Here is a 15975-nt window from a genome sequence, read left to right as displayed (position 1 = left end):
AATGAATGCACAGGGGCTTAGGGAAAACATTCCTATATGCCATCCAGTGTAATAATAATGACTGCAATTGATTGTGAGAGGTTAGATTAAGGGATTTTTTTTTTTCTTTCTTTCTTTCTTTCTTTATTTTTGAGAAAGATCAGCCCTGAGCTAACACCTGCTGCCAACCCTCCTCTTTTTGCTGAGGAAGACTGGCCCTGAGCTAACATCCATGCCCATCTTCCTCTAGTATCTATGTGGGACGCCCACCACAGCATGGCTTTCCAAGCGGTGCCGTGTCTGCACCCGGGATCCAAACCTACGAACCCCAGGCTGCCAAAGTGGAACGTGCGAACTTAAGCACTGCGCCACTGGGCCGGCCCCTAAGGGATTTTTATTAATTTGGCATAATAGGGAAAACAAAATATATGCTTTCTGAGATACTACTTTAGAGACACTTTACCTAAAAGGAATCTAAAAACTCCAGAGTGGATGGTGATGAACACCCCAGTTTAGAACCTCTAAGAGTGGTTTTATGTTTACAGCTACCACAGATTGTGAAGAAAAAGTAATCCTACCCACAAGATAAACCTTTTGAGATGTATATCAGCAGTTCACAAGCCAGGCTACACATGAGAACCTTCTGGAGAGCCTTTGGAAAAAAAAAAAAATGCTTGGCTTCCACTCCCAGAGACTGATGCGGTGGGTCTGGGGAGGACCAGGAATCTATATATTTTCCCAGGTGATTCTGATATACAGACACGTTTAGGAACCTGGTCTACAAGGACTGAATTATGACTGGTAACTCCAGAAACCCGGGTTTGCTCTGACAATCCCCAGCTCCTCACCTGATTTCTTATATCCACCAAAGGGCAGCTCCACTGGGCTGACATTATAGTTGTTAATGAAGCACATTCCAGCCTGAAGCTCAGCCACCACTCTGTGAGCACGCTGGATGTCCCTATGAAGAAAAAAAAACTGCGTTGGTTATTCATAGTTTCTTTTGCTGCTACTTTAACAGGAAAAGTTAGACTGCCAGTTCTAAGGGTCTCAAAATATTGCAAAATTCTTATTTCTTCAAAATATGTTTTAAAATCTTGTGCCATCCAGGCAAAATAGATAAGAATTGGAGTTTTATAGTCTCATCCAAAAGCACCTATAAAGTAAGTAGCAGCAATAAGGCGCCAAAACAATTCAGTGGGGGAAAACAGTCTTTTCAACAAATAGTGCTAGAACAACTAAATATCCACATGCAAAAGAAGGAAGGAAGATCCTTCTCTTACACCACATACAGAAATGAACTCAAGCGGATCACAGACCTAAAACGTCAGAGTGAAAACCATACAACTCTTCGAAGAAAACAGGAATAAATCTTTATGACGTTGGGTTAGACAAACCTTCTGAGACATGACACCAAAAGTAACAGATAAGAGAAAAAATAGAATAATGGGACTTTATCAAAATTAAAAAATTTTCTGCTGCAAATGAAGCTATCAAGAAAGTGAAAAGACAACTCACAGAAATGCAAATCAAAACTGAGAGACACCACTTCACACCCACAAGGACGGCTACAATCAAAAGGACAGACAGTAACAAGTGCTAGCTAGGATGTGGAGAAACTGGAACCCCCATACATGGCTGGTGGGAATGTAAAATGTGCTGCCACCTTGGAATACAGGGTAGCAGTTCCTCAAAAAGTTAAAGAGAGTTACCATATGACCCAGCAATTCCACTCCCACTTATATACCCAGCAGAAATGAAACATATATCCACATAAAAACTCATATACGGATGCTCCATATTCGTAATAGCCAAAAGGCAGAAACAACCCAAATGTCTATTAACAGGTGCACAAACAAAATGTTGTATTATTCATACAATGAAATATTACTCAGTAACAGGAAAGAATAAAGTACTGATACATACTACAACATAAATGAACCCTGAAAACATTATGCTAAGTGAAAGAAGCATCACAAAAGGTCACATACTGTACGATTCCATTTATATAAAATATTCAGGACAAATCTACAGAGACAGAAAGTAGATTAGTGACTGCCAGGGACTAGGGGGCGAAGAGAATGGGGAGTGAATGTTAATGTTCTTGGGATGATGAAAATGTTGTAAAATTAGATTTGGTGCCAGTAAATATACTAAAACCCACTGATTTGTACACTAAGGGTGAATTGTATGGTACATGAATGATCCAAACAAAGCTGTTTAACAAAAAGCAACGCATACCGGAGCTACCCTCCTTTGCAATTGGCCTTTGTCTATATTTCGGTCACAAAGAAAGCAAAAGCAGAGACTTCACCCATTCAATCCTCAAATTAAAAAAGCACCTCCTCACAGGATTTTTAGGGCAGTGAAACTACTCTGTAAGATACTATAATGGTGGATGCACGTCATATATTTGTCCAAACCCACAGAATGTGCAACACTAAGACAGAGCCCTGATATAAACTGAGCACTTTGGGTGGTGACGATGTGTCAATGTAGGTCACCAACTGTAACAAAGGTAGCACTCTGGTGGGGGATGTTGATAATGGGGAGGCTATGCATGTGTAGGGGCAGGGGGCGTATGGGAAATCTTGGTACCTTCTCCTCAATTTTTCAGTGAACATAAAACTGCTCTGAAAAATAGTCTATAAAAAAAAAAAAGCAGCTCCTCAATCTTTGAGAAGCTATGACATCAGGTCCTTCACGGAGACTTGGGTCTTTCTTCCCAGGTTCCTGACCAAAAACTACAAAAAAATGTACCCTTATATATCACCAAGGAAGCAGCATAATCCAAGTGTAAAGCAGTCTTAGAAAATGGCCTACTACAGCCAAAGACTAATCAAAGTTTACAGATAATTGAGCAATCTGCAATCATTTTCAAAGAAATTTTGCTCGCAAGTCACTTTTTGCTTTTATGATAGTGGTTAAAGTTTACAAAGATATTAATTACAGCATTACTTACAATAGTTAAAATCAGAAACAGCACCCTAAACATACAACAATAGATAAAAGATCTACATCTGTTACAATGCATTCCAATTAGGAACTACTATAACACCACTAACCATCATGTTTTTGAAGCATACTGCCCAGTATTTATTTGCTTATAGGTTTCTAAATTCCTTGCCGTGTATGTTTTAAAAGGCTCCTAACCCAATACTTTACGTAGATCAGGATCTTATTCGTCCAATGAATGAATGAAAAAAGATAGACTTTTCATCAATAAAGTTTACAGTTCAATTTAAACTCAGTAGCAGCATTCTCTGGACATTCGGGGCTAACTACAGAATGCTACTTTGGCATCTTCTGACTTTACTGAAGCAAACAGAAAATGCTGATGAAAATGTAGTGAGGCAAACTCCAGTGAGAGAATAAGATCAATTAAACATCTAAGCAGTTACTGCAGCTCCATTTCTTCAGAGCTGCTTGGGGCATCCTTCCCCACATACCTGGTGAAGACACCAGCAGCTAGTCCAAAAGAGGTATCATTGGCTCTCTCCAGAACCTCAGCTTCAGTGTCAAATGATAAAATGGACATAACTGGTCCAAAGATCTCTTCTTTCACACAGGTCATGTCATCTCTGCAATTAGCTGCAAACATTATAATAAAACCAAACATCAGTGAAGGAATTATTATTCCTGGCACTTGAAAACGTCTTCTTGTTCATGGTAAACAGTGAAATACAGAGCTTTACAGAAACGTCAATATGACATTGCTAGTGTGAATATAAATTGGAATATCTTTTCTGCATGGCAATTTAACAATAGCTATTAAAGAGCTGTAGTCTTTGTGTAATTCAAATCCACTTTTTAAATTTATCATGAGGAAATGTCTAATGGGGTGCACAAGGATGTATGTTTAAGGATTTTCATCACAATATGACTTATAATAGTGAAAACCAGAAGCAACAAACTAAACACCCAAAATAAATGGAATGATCACATGAACTATCCACATCCCAATGGTGAACTTTTATGAAGCTTCTAAAAGTAATGTTTTTGAAGAAAATTTAATAAGTAAATGCTCATGATAAAACATTCACTGAAGAAGATACAAACTGTATAGGATATTGTCCCAATTTCTGTTAAAATGTTACACATGATTAATTTTTTTCTACTTTTCCACATGTTCTTAATAACTCTGTGATACGAATTAGAAACAATGCTATAAAAAAAGAAAATCCACTATATAAACACAAACATAAATAATTGAAGGGGTGTTCACTTTATACGAAAATGTACTTAAGTTCCTTAAAGTGGCTAATTCCCTAAAATGATTTAATTCACACTTGACATTTTAAAATACGCATATCTAAAGAAGCTCTTATATCTAGATGTCTAATCCTGAGCCCCAGGAAGTCCCAAGAGAGTGGTGCATTTACTTGCATCGTAGCTGAAAGCTGAAAGCTTATGTCAGTGCTGGTAATCACCGCATGGAGTAAGACATGTTGCTTAAAAGTTGTGTTACACACGTAAACAACGTGGAGGCCGAAAAAAAGCTTGAGAACCCTACTCTAAATACCAGCTTTGGGGCCAGCCCCGTGGCCGAGTGGTTAAGTCCGCACGCTCTGCTTTGGCAACCCAGAGTTTCGCCAGTTCAGATCCTGGGCACAGACACGGCACTGCTCATCAGGCCATGCTGAGGCGGCGTCCCACATAGCACAACCAGAGGCACTCACAACTAGAATCTACAACTAGGTACTGGGGGGCTTTGGGGAGAAGAAGAAGGAGAAAAAAAAGATTGGCAACAGATGTTAGCTCAGATGCCAGTATTTAAAAATAAATAAATAAATACCAGCTTTATACTAGCCCAAAGCGTAAAAACCAACCACTCATACATCTACAAAGACGATGTCTAAAATCTCCTACGAGATGGATTAGAGCTGGTGTATACAAAGTAAGAATAGCACACTGGTCACCTGAGTGTTAACACTGCACTGTAGGGACACATAAACTATCTTCAAAGACATATTAAATAATTCTTAGATTGAGTTTAAGGATCATTTATGATGTTCTAAGTCTTTGAAAAGTAGTAATCCACATCTAATTTTTAGGAAAATTGCTAGCCAGAATATTAAATTACCCAAGACAATTCATTACCCAATAGTCCCAGAAAATACTTTATCATCTTATGCAGGCTGATAATGCCATATGGCTGTGTGTGCAGTGAGTTCTCGGTTGGAGAGTCAAAGAGGTGAGGGGATAAGGTAGCAACTGACATACAACAACAGGAAGGGTTCCTGCCGGAAACGGCTCACTCACTATACTGTAGCCCCCAAATCTCAAGGAAACGAATCTAAAGATCTAGACTCTGGAGTCATTCTCAAACTTCAATGTGCATAAAAACAAACTGGGGACTTATTAAAATGCTGATCTCTGGATCCCACCCCCTGAGAGTTACATTCAGAGGTCTAGGGCAGGGACCAGGAATCTGCCATTTTAACAAGTTTTCCAAGTAATACTGATGCCCTGGACCACAAACCAGGCTTTCAGGCTCACTAGAATAAAGTTATGGTAGTTAGCTCCCTAATCTTTGCCTTGGTTCACAGCTTGTTTAAAAGTAAGTTTTTTTTCCTAATTGTAAAATACATGGTCTCTGTAGAAAATCTGTAATAATCAGAAATGCACAAAGTATAATGAAAATCACCTTTAACCTCAGCATCCAGTGAAATCCACTATTAATATTATGATGCATACTCCATTCCTTCTTTTTCCTATGTACATATGTGGTTTTTAATAGATTTACAATAATACCATATAATGATTGTTTGATCTATATTTTTATTTTAAAATATACTGTAAGCCTTTCTTACTCGTCTAATAACTACAAGCTAATCCATGGTATGGATGTTAGGTTCGAGGCTTTTCAACATGAGTGGATCTCTCTTTGGCAAGGGCTAAAGGCCAACCCACGTCAAATATCAGGTGTTGAAACTGATATGTCTATCACCGTAGGGACAAAAATCAGCTAAATCCATCTTCAAGATAAGGTGTAAGGAATTATACAACATAATTCAACCTATATATAGTTTTTTCTATAATAATCATTATTTTAATGTTTTAATAGTAATTATAATAATTTTATAATAGTTTAATTGTATAATTTAAAATAATTTATGGTTTTTAAGCCTATAAAACTACAATATCTTAGAGAGGTGCTAACATACATTATAAAACGATAGAGAAAAGCATGAGAATGACAATAACAACATCTAGAACAGTGGCCCCCCCATGAGGTAGGAGGGAAGTAAATGGGTTTGAGGCCAGAAGGATGACCATATCCTTGATCGTTCAAACCAGGAGATATTTAAGATTGAAAGAAGGTGCTGAAAATTATTAAATTACATAATTTTAAAAAATATTAACATATTGTCTGACAAATTATTTTTTTATATTGATGACCTATAGTTCAAAGAAAAACACATTCTTTACCAACTTTCTTGAGAAATGAAATTCATTACTTTTTAATCAAACATGCACTTTCATTTTTTTGAGCTCCTCGCTTCCAGGACAAGAGATGTACACTGAATAAGTCCCAGGTGAACTAACACCTATGGTCATCCAAGGAGGTGGGGACACACAGGAGGCTTCAAAGGTGATACCAAACTTCTACTTCTTAAATCTGGGTAGTGGGGACACACAGTTTGCCAACCCTCACTTTACACCATATACATAGTTTATAAAGACTCTTTTATATCTGACATTTAATTCAAACTGTTTAAAAGCAAACAAGGAGACATACTTAATATACAAGGTCTCATGTAATACCCATCCTTTAATTTGGGATCTTCAGGTACATACAGGTCTCCACCACATAACACTTTGGCACCCTGTCAAAAAAGAAAAAAAACATAAGAAAAATATGATGCGTATTTTATATTAAACATACAACCCCCATGTGCATTTCTGAAATGTTAAGTGTGTCCTGGACAAATGTGTGTAGCAGTCCACCCTTATCCCTGGTTTCACTTTCCTGGGTTTCAGTTACCCACAGTCAACTGAGGTCCAAAAATACTACATAGAAAATTCCAGAAATAAACAATTTCCTAAGTTTTAAATTGCATGCTGTTCTGAGTAGCGTGATGAAATCTTGCACAGTCCTGCTTCATCTCTCCCAGGACATGAATCATCCCTTTGTCCAGCGTATATGCCACCTGCTCCTTCGTCACCAAGTAGCCCTCGGGGTTGTCAGATCAACTGTCACTGTATCACGGTGCTTGTGTTCAAGTTAACCCTTATTTTACTTAATAACAGCCCCAAAGCACAAAAGTAGTGATGCTGGCAATTTCGATATATCAAAGAGAAGCCAAGAAGTGCTTCCTTTAAGTGCAAAGATGAAAATGCTCGACTCCATAAAGAAAGAAAAAAATAACATGCTGACGTTGCTAAGATCTACAGTAAGAACGAGTCTTCTATCTGTGAAATTGTGAAAATGGAAAAACAAATTCATGCTAGTTTTGCTGTCACATCTCAAGTATGAATGTATAGGAGAAAACTTAGTATACGTAGGGTTTGCTACTGTCCAGTTTCAGGCATCCACAGGGGTTCTCAGAACGTGTCCCCCATGGCTAAGGGGAAACTACTGTACTTAGTCTCTGCAGTGCAAGCGCAAAGCAGAACACTGCTCACGCCATGAAAGCCAAGTGCATATTAACATGAAAAGGGCACAGAGCAAGGAACTTAGGCAGAATTACCCACCTGCTCGCCCCACCCCACCTCCACTTGTTTCTCACCTGCTGCTTTGCCACTTTAACAAACCCGAGGACTCGCTCCAGGTGTGGCCGGTTGATCAGAGGACCCATCCTTGTATCTTCCAGAAGGGGATCTCCAATTTTTATCCTTTGGGTCTGTTTCACCACTTCCTCTGTAAACTTATCAAGAATTTCCTTTTGCACAAATACCCTTGTGCCATTACAACAAACCTAAAGGACAGACACAAATTTACACATAAGTAAGGAGGAAAAAAGGGAAGGGGGCAAAACTGAGTACCTTTAAAGTGACAGTATACTTCTTTAAAAAAAAGTTCCATTTCTAAAAATTATCCCCATACTGAATAGGATCACATATGTAATTATGGACATACCATCCTACAAGCAAAACTGTTCGCCTTTTGAGATAAAAGTTATATCTTTTTGTTTGTTTAAATTTTCTTAAGGCCATTAATAGATCAATATGACCCACAGGACTTCTCCTAGTTGCTCACATCAGCTGCTCAATTTGACTGTATATTTTAAGAGTAGGAAGTGAGAACAGGAGAGGAGTGAGAGTGAAAATAGATTAAAAACTGAGGGCTTGAGCCTAATAAAACCCCAAAGCATTTCACAGTCAACGTATGTCTCTAAAATCACAAATTGTGACTATTTAGACCCTCCCATAGATATGAACATAAATACTGTTCAAATGCTATCAGAACAGCAGAATAGAAAAGGAAGTCCAGAAATAGATCCAAGTGCTCGTGGACGTTCAGTTTATGATTCAGGTGGAATCTCAAACCACTGGAACAAAGATGAACTAGTAATAAATGGTGCTAGAACAACTGGTGGGAAATCAGATACATATCTCACATCAAATACAAGAATAAACTCTAAATGTATCAGAAATCTGAATACGGAATATGAAACCATACAACTACCAAAAGAAAATACAGGTGAATTCCTCTATAACCTAGGTGTAGGAAAAAGATTTTCTAACTAGTACTGAAAATCTTGATGCAATGAAAGAAAAAGAATGATAAATTTGATAAAATAAAGTTAAAAATCTTTTGCATAGCAAAAACAGCCTAAACAAAGCCAAGACAACTGACAAACTAGAAGGAAATATTTGCAGTGTAACCACAGATAAAGGGTAGTATCACTAATATTTAAATAACTTATAAAAATTTAAGGAAAATCAAAACTAATAGTTTAATACACCAGAAAAGTGAACTTTACTATATATGAACAAGAAAAAAGAAACTTTAAAAAATTGAGGGAAATGACCGGATGTTGAATTTAAAAATGGACAAAAGTTACGGAAAATTTATGTACATACACACACATAAATGGTCCTTAAGCCTAAAAGAGATGCTCAATCTCATTCGTAATTAGAGAATTGAAATTAAAATTACAGTGAAATACCATTGCTTACCTCGTGAGGAAATAGGCATTCGTACATTGTTGGGAGGAACACAAACTGGTCCAACCCATTTGGAGGGGCATTTGGCGCTATCTTATAAAATTACATATGTACTCAACATCACTAATCATTAGGGAAATGCAAATCAAAACCACAATGAGATATCATTTCACATCCATTATGATGACTACCATCAAAAAACAGGAAATAGCAAATATTGGCAAGGATGTGGAGAAATTGGAATCCTTGGGCATTGCTGACGGGAATGCAAAATGGTACAGCTGCTAGAAAACACTATGGCATTTTTTTAAAAACTTAAACACAGAATTACCATATTATCTAGCAATTCCACTTCTGGGTATATACCCCAAAGAAGTGAAAGCAGGGATTCAAACAGATATTTGTATGCCAATGTTCATAGCAGCATTATTCACAATAGCCAAAAGGTATAATAACCTAAAATGTCCACTGGCAGATGAATGGATAAAGAAAATGTAATATACACATACAATGGACTATTACCCAGTCTTAAAATGGAAGAAAATTCTGATACATGTTACAACATGGATGAACCTTAAAGACATTATGCTAAGTGAAATAAGCCAGACACAAAAGGACAAACACTATAATTCCACTTCTATGAGGTACCTAGAGTAGTCAAATTCATAGAGAAGGAAAGTAGAATGGTGGTTACCAGCGACTGGCAGGAAGGGGGAATGGGGTTCTTGTTTCATGAGCACCGAGTTTCAGTCTTGTAAGAGGAAGAGTTCTGGAGATGGATGGTAGTGATGGTTGCACAACAATGTGAATATACTTACTTACACTGAACTGTACACCTAAAAATGTTTAACACGGTCAATTTTATGTTATGTATATTTTACCACAAACCATAGCCACAAAAAGTTACATATGCATTTACCACTGCTAGGAATTTACTCTGAAAATATATCTCCAACAATACAAAAATTCACATGCACGAGGTTATTCACCACAGCACTGGTTTGTAATCACAAAATACTGGAAACAGCCTAAACAGCCAAACAAAAGAGTAGTTGGATAAATTATACCAGCTGCACAAAGATTTACACTATGCAACTGTAAAAGAGAATGAAGATGTTTTCTTTGAAATGAAATGGAGTGATTGCCAGGATATATTAGGTGAAGAGAGCAAAGTGCAAACACGTGCCTCTAATAGCTATCTTTCATAAGAAAGAGGAGGAAATAGGAAATACACAAGTACCTGCTCATTTGTGTAAACAGAAACACAAGAAGGAAAATCGGAAACAACTTAGGCTGGCCACCTACAGGGGGTCGACAGGAAGAGAGCAAAGAAGGAAGGAATGGGACCAAGGAAGAAGGAATGGGGAAAACTGCCATTTCTGTGCGCATTTTGGTAAAATTCTGACATTTAGAACCATGTTAGTATTTCACCTAATCAAAATAAATAAATTTTTTAAATATGCAAGGATGGGGGAAAATAAACCCCAAATGAAATACATGTAGAAATAAATTTCTTATTTAAAATGAGTATCATAACCATATTGAAAGGGGTGGCGAAGGAAGACCCAACCCAATTAACTTTTGAATGCAGAATTTTAACTAGTCATTTGCCACGTTTCAGTCAATGACAGACCGCATATACCAGTGGTTCCCCTAGGATTAGTACCGTATCGCCTAGGTGTGTAGTAGGCTATACCATCTACGTTTGCTTAAGTACACTCTGTGATGGTCGCACAACAAAACCACCAAATTTCTCACAATGCGTCCCCATCATCAAGCAATGCATGACTGTGTACCCTCGGACTTAAGACAAAAGGCACTGTAAAAAATTTTGAGCTCTAATTAGAAGGTTTATTTTTCACAGTGGTGTAGGTTCACAGATCTGAAACTATTATAAATGTTCTAGGACTGAGTAACTAAATAAATATATTGCGGATAATGGGAGCCCAATTTCTCACTGTCAGAAAAGGAAATTAGAAACATGGAACAGAAGAGGCTGAAATAAACCCTATAGTATTGGAAATATCTGTATGAACTTCAGGTTATAATACAGATAGATACAGAAATAGACCTGTGTGTGTGTGTGTGTGTGTTTACGTACATACACATATGCAAACGTCTATTTCCTAGCTCTGCCCTCTGAGAGGGCCTAGAAGCAATGATAGCCCAGTAGCAACGAGTATACCTGGCACCCAGATCATGGTTTCTAAATACCGTTTACCACTAAACGGAACCAGGGCTCCTTAGAGAAATGGCTGACTCCACAGCTTGGCCAGGGAAAGCATAAGATGGGTCTAGAACACCTTACTATGCCAGAAAGTAAAGTGCTAAAAAAAAAATAATGAGAACATATCATAAGGTCACAGAAAGGGGCTCCCACTAGCTGAATCTGAAATTATTTGAGCATCAAAATAAATAACGATAGTAATGAGTTATAACCCACAGAATGAAGTAAGAATCCATGGGTCCATAATTCAATTCAAGAATCCACGATAAAGACAAATGAATAGGAAACAAACAGGGAGAAGGGAAAAGTATTTCTGACAACAGAACTAAATACATGTAGAAGGTATAACAGAATTGGAAAATCATCATTTGAAGACCACCATAATAAAAACTACTTCCAGCAAAAATCATCAAAGGGTGCTCAACCTAGTGGGTGAAAGTGGGATGAGGGACAGGATAGCCTTGCGCCATCTCCTACATGACACTTATTAACTATAAAAGAAGAAACAGTAACTTTGCAGTGAAAACCCATCTTAAGCAAGCGATTAAAGTTAACAACACTGCTGAGAAGGACAAAACATCACTTTTTTGGTGTTTTTCTTGCCAAAAATATATAACTTGAATCTAATCAAATGGAAACACCAGATAGACCCCAAATGAGGGACATCCCACAAAATAAATGGCCTGTAGTCTTCAAAAACATCAAAGTCCCGAAAGATATGAATGACGGAAGAACTGTTCCAGTCTTAAGGAGATTAAGGAGACATGACAACTAAACGTAATATGTCTTCCTGGATTAGATTTTGGATCAGAAAAAAAAAGTTTTCTTTTACTAAAAGGACATTAGTCAAATAAAATGGCAAATCTAAATAAGGGCTGTGGATTGAGTAATAGCACTATATTAAGTTATTGACTTTAGCAAGTGTACTGTGCTTATGTAAGAGATTGCACTCGTTTTTTGGAAATACATATAAATATTTTGAGGTTAGGGGTCTTATTCCTGCAACTTTCAAACAGTTCAGAAAAAATTTAACATGCGTATGTACATCCAGACAGATAAAGAGAAGGACAAAGTGAATGTGATGAAATGTTAACATGTGAGGGACCTGGATCAAAGGTACACGGGAATTCTTCGTCCTGTTGGTGCAACTTTTCTGTAAGTCTGAAACCATTTCAAAACAAGAGACTTTCAAACGTGCTGTTGGCTGGAAGGGTGGAGATTCTATGAAACCTCTCCCTGGGATAGGTACGTACCTCGCCTTGCGTGAGGAAGTTGGCCATCAGCGCCCCCTTCACAGCATTCTCCATATCACAGTCTGAGAAGATGATCAGTGGAGATTTGCCTCCAAGTTCCAAGGTAACAGGTTTGATTCCTTTCGCTGACATCTCCATGATCTTACAGAACAGCAACAAAAGCATTCAGAAGTTTGACACAAATGAGATCACATGCTGGGTAAACCAGACCCTGAACCTCCAAAGCCACCTTGAACTATGCATGACCTGCAGCCTTGTTCTTCTCAGTACACTTTGCCCTTTGCCTATTTAAAATATCCTTTTCCAGAACACTGAAGAGAATCCACAGAACTGCACTCGATGTTCTGAAGAGAGGGAATTCATTTTAAAATCACTGTCCATTCCCCTGTCATGGGCAGAAACTCTTTTGAATTACTGCTCCTGTGTTCAAGGCTGATGGAGCTCAGAGCACAAGTTAAGATCAAAACAATGAATCTGAAATAAGCTGAGAAAATACTCTTCTTTCTGAAGTGGCTGCTATAGATGAGGTAAGTCACCAGACAAGAGAAGTGGCAGCCCAGGCCCTGAGCTCTCAGACACAGGCAGCAGCTGATGACTTCTGTCCCCAGCGGGCCTATCACCAGTCTGCTGTGCTCACCACCCTGAGTGTGTTCCCTTTTCCCGCTCCAGACCTTTGCCAATAATACCTAGGGCCCCTCCCAGTTCAAGTAGGTGAGATCAGAAGATAAGCCTCCAACAGACACTCTGGGCAGGCCTGATGCTGCCGTATCGAGACGCCATGTGTGTAAATTAATACTAGTTTTATCTTCACCTTCGTGCCAGTGGGCACACTTCCAGTGAAGGAGACTTTGGCCACATCGTGATGCTGACACAGAAACTGGCCTGTGGCAGCCCCTCCTTGCACCACGTTGAAGAGCCCAGGAGGCACGCCAGCCTCAGTATAGATTTCAGCCAGCAGCAAGACAGATACAGGTGTGAAGGGAGACGGCTTAAAGATCATGGCGTTACCTGCACAAACCCAAGACACAAACAGAGACTTTTTAAGACTGGTGATCCTCGGAGGACAGGACTAGAGGACAAGTCAAGAACAACTCCAACTGTTTCCTGTTCCCCCATCAAATCTGGGGCCAAAAATCTTATTAAGAAGTTAACATATCTTGTTTTTCCCACCTTTGTTTCTCTCATTAAACAGACCCCAAGGCACACATGTGCCCAGTCTTGACCACTGATACCCTACACTTGCACGTCAGGGCCTTTCCCCCAGATCAGTAATTTGGCACTTGCAAGAGCAGCATGAAGTAGGTACAATTAGTTCCATTTTACAAAACTTGAAACTGAAGATTGGAAAGGTTAACAATCTCAAGGAGAGTCCCCAGAACTAGTGACTTAATTAATTTCTCCTCTGTCACCCAGGAATACGCAAAAAGAAGAACAGGAAGTGGCAACAAGAAAAAAGCTGCATTTCAATACAATGTTATAATAGTAATGCTTTTTTAACCTTACAGTTTTTTCTGAGATATAATAAATCATCTTTTCCCACAGATTCTTCAGTTTAAATATTACGAGAAAACCCTTCAGGTCAATCAGCCAAAGCTTCTCTGATGGAAGCCTTGTTAATCATCTCTCTTAAGACACAAACGAAGCAGGAAGTTTATCTTCTGCTTTCCAAAAGAAGTCAAACTTCCGTGCTGCCTCTACAGAGAAATCCATGTCCAGAATCCTTGTCCAGAAAGGAAGAGAACTTTCAAGCAGCACAAATCTAATTTGATTTGACAGTGAAAAATAAGACATCCAAGGGCTAGCCCATTGGGACAGTGGTTAGGTTCGGTGCACTCTGCTTCACCGGCCCAGATTCACAGGTTTGGGTCCCAGGCACAGACCTACACCACTTATCAGCCATGCCATGGTGGCATCCCACATACAAAATAGAGGAAGACTGGCACAGAGGTTAGCTGAGGGTGAATCTTTCACAAGCAAAAAACAAGAGGAAAATTGGCAATGGATGTTAGCTCAGGGCTAATCTTCCTCAGCAAAAAAAATAAATAAGACCGTCAATACCAAAATCAACTTTCTTTCTTTCCATAAACAAAAATAAATTAGATAAATAAAAATGGGAATATATAGACATGATCTGTGTGCATAACCTACAAGGTAAGCTTAATAAGGGGCAGGGCAGGAATGAACCCACCTCCTCTGAGGCTTTCTATGCCCAACACAGGCCCCTTCTGATGTGAAGTGTGTGGGTATGTGTGTGGACAAGTAAGGGACAGAAAATGGGGAGAGAAGAGACACTCACAAGTGGTGGAATAATTCATTCTTACCACAAGCTAAAGCTGGAGCAGACTTCCAGCAGGCAATCTGAAAGGGGTAGTTCCAGGCTCCTATTCCCACACACACGCCAAGTGGTTCTCTTCTGGTATAACCAAAGGATCCTCCTGGGAGCTGGATATGTTCGCCTAAAGGGGAAAGAGAGGAGTCAAGAAGGAGGCAGTACTGCTTTCTTAAGACTTCACCAACACCTGTACTCACCTGGCACTCCAGTCAGACCAGCCTCCTCACTGCTCCCAGGACAGCGGGCTCACCTTATCTCCATTCTTTTGTTCGTTTCATTCTTACACTGCTTCCGCACGTTCTCTCCACAAAAAGAATCCTTTCTAGCCTTCAAACCCATGTTCATCAACTTAATATAATTTTCCAAAAATCTACTGGGTGTCCAATAGACAACACAGATGAAATGAAATGGAAATGATGGGAGACAGCAGCAGAGTCTGAGGACCTTAAAACCTCAGACTTCTGGCTCCCCAAGCCCTCCTCTTGCTGTTAAACCATCCAACATGAACTGTTGTAAACTTCATAAACAGTAGATGAACATTTTTTTGCTAAATAGGTAAAACTAGTAAATACGATGCACTCGCTGATTCTTGCAAGAACTGGTTTTTCAACAACTTGATCTAAAGCTCAGGTACCAGGCTAGGTGCTTTATATACATTATCTCATTGAAGCCTTATGATAATCAAGGAGACAGGGATTATTATCTCCATTAAACAAGGAAAGATAAAGTAATTCCCAGTGTCACCCAAGGAGAGAGTGATGAACCTACAATTTTAATCCAGACCTGTCTTAAACCCAAATCTTTACCCTGCGCCATTAGGCTCTGCTCTTCTGCCTTCTCGTCAGCTGGTCACAGAGGGCCAGGTGAGGGCTTACCAGCCATGGATGCAGCCAAGCCTGCATAGTACTCCAGGGACTGCGAGGAAATGTCAATGTCGAAGCGGGCCTCGAAGATGGACTTGCCATTGTTGATGGTCTCCACCTTGGCAATTTCATCCCTCCGTTCCTTGGGGTAAAACCGAAGACTAGATTTAAGACACGTTACCACACACCTCAACACATTCACCACTC

General features: G+C 39.0%; 1 protein-coding gene across 2 annotated transcripts in view; it reads right to left on the bottom strand.

Moving 5' to 3' along the window:
- Positions 1-15975, bottom strand: part of ALDH9A1 (aldehyde dehydrogenase 9 family member A1) — a 28437-nt gene that overhangs the window by 2117 nt on the left and 10345 nt on the right. For both annotated transcript variants that reach the window (XM_014841155.3, XM_044758201.2), the window contains exons 3-10: positions 15781-15910; positions 14895-15029; positions 13385-13581; positions 12574-12714; positions 7713-7901; positions 6722-6809; positions 3429-3570; positions 828-940 (exon numbers count right to left, since the gene is read on the bottom strand). In XM_014841155.3, the coding sequence (XP_014696641.2) occupies positions 828-940; positions 3429-3570; positions 6722-6809; positions 7713-7901; positions 12574-12714; positions 13385-13581; positions 14895-15029; positions 15781-15910 (1135 nt within the window). The remainder of the gene's footprint in view (positions 1-827; positions 941-3428; positions 3571-6721; positions 6810-7712; positions 7902-12573; positions 12715-13384; positions 13582-14894; positions 15030-15780; positions 15911-15975) is intronic.

This window comes from Equus asinus, chromosome 25, assembly GCF_041296235.1.
Source record: "Equus asinus isolate D_3611 breed Donkey chromosome 25, EquAss-T2T_v2, whole genome shotgun sequence".
NCBI classification, from domain to species: domain Eukaryota; kingdom Metazoa; phylum Chordata; class Mammalia; order Perissodactyla; family Equidae; genus Equus; species Equus asinus.
The sequence above is the reverse complement of the archived record's forward strand: the minus strand, read 5'-3'. Positions and strand labels throughout refer to the sequence as shown.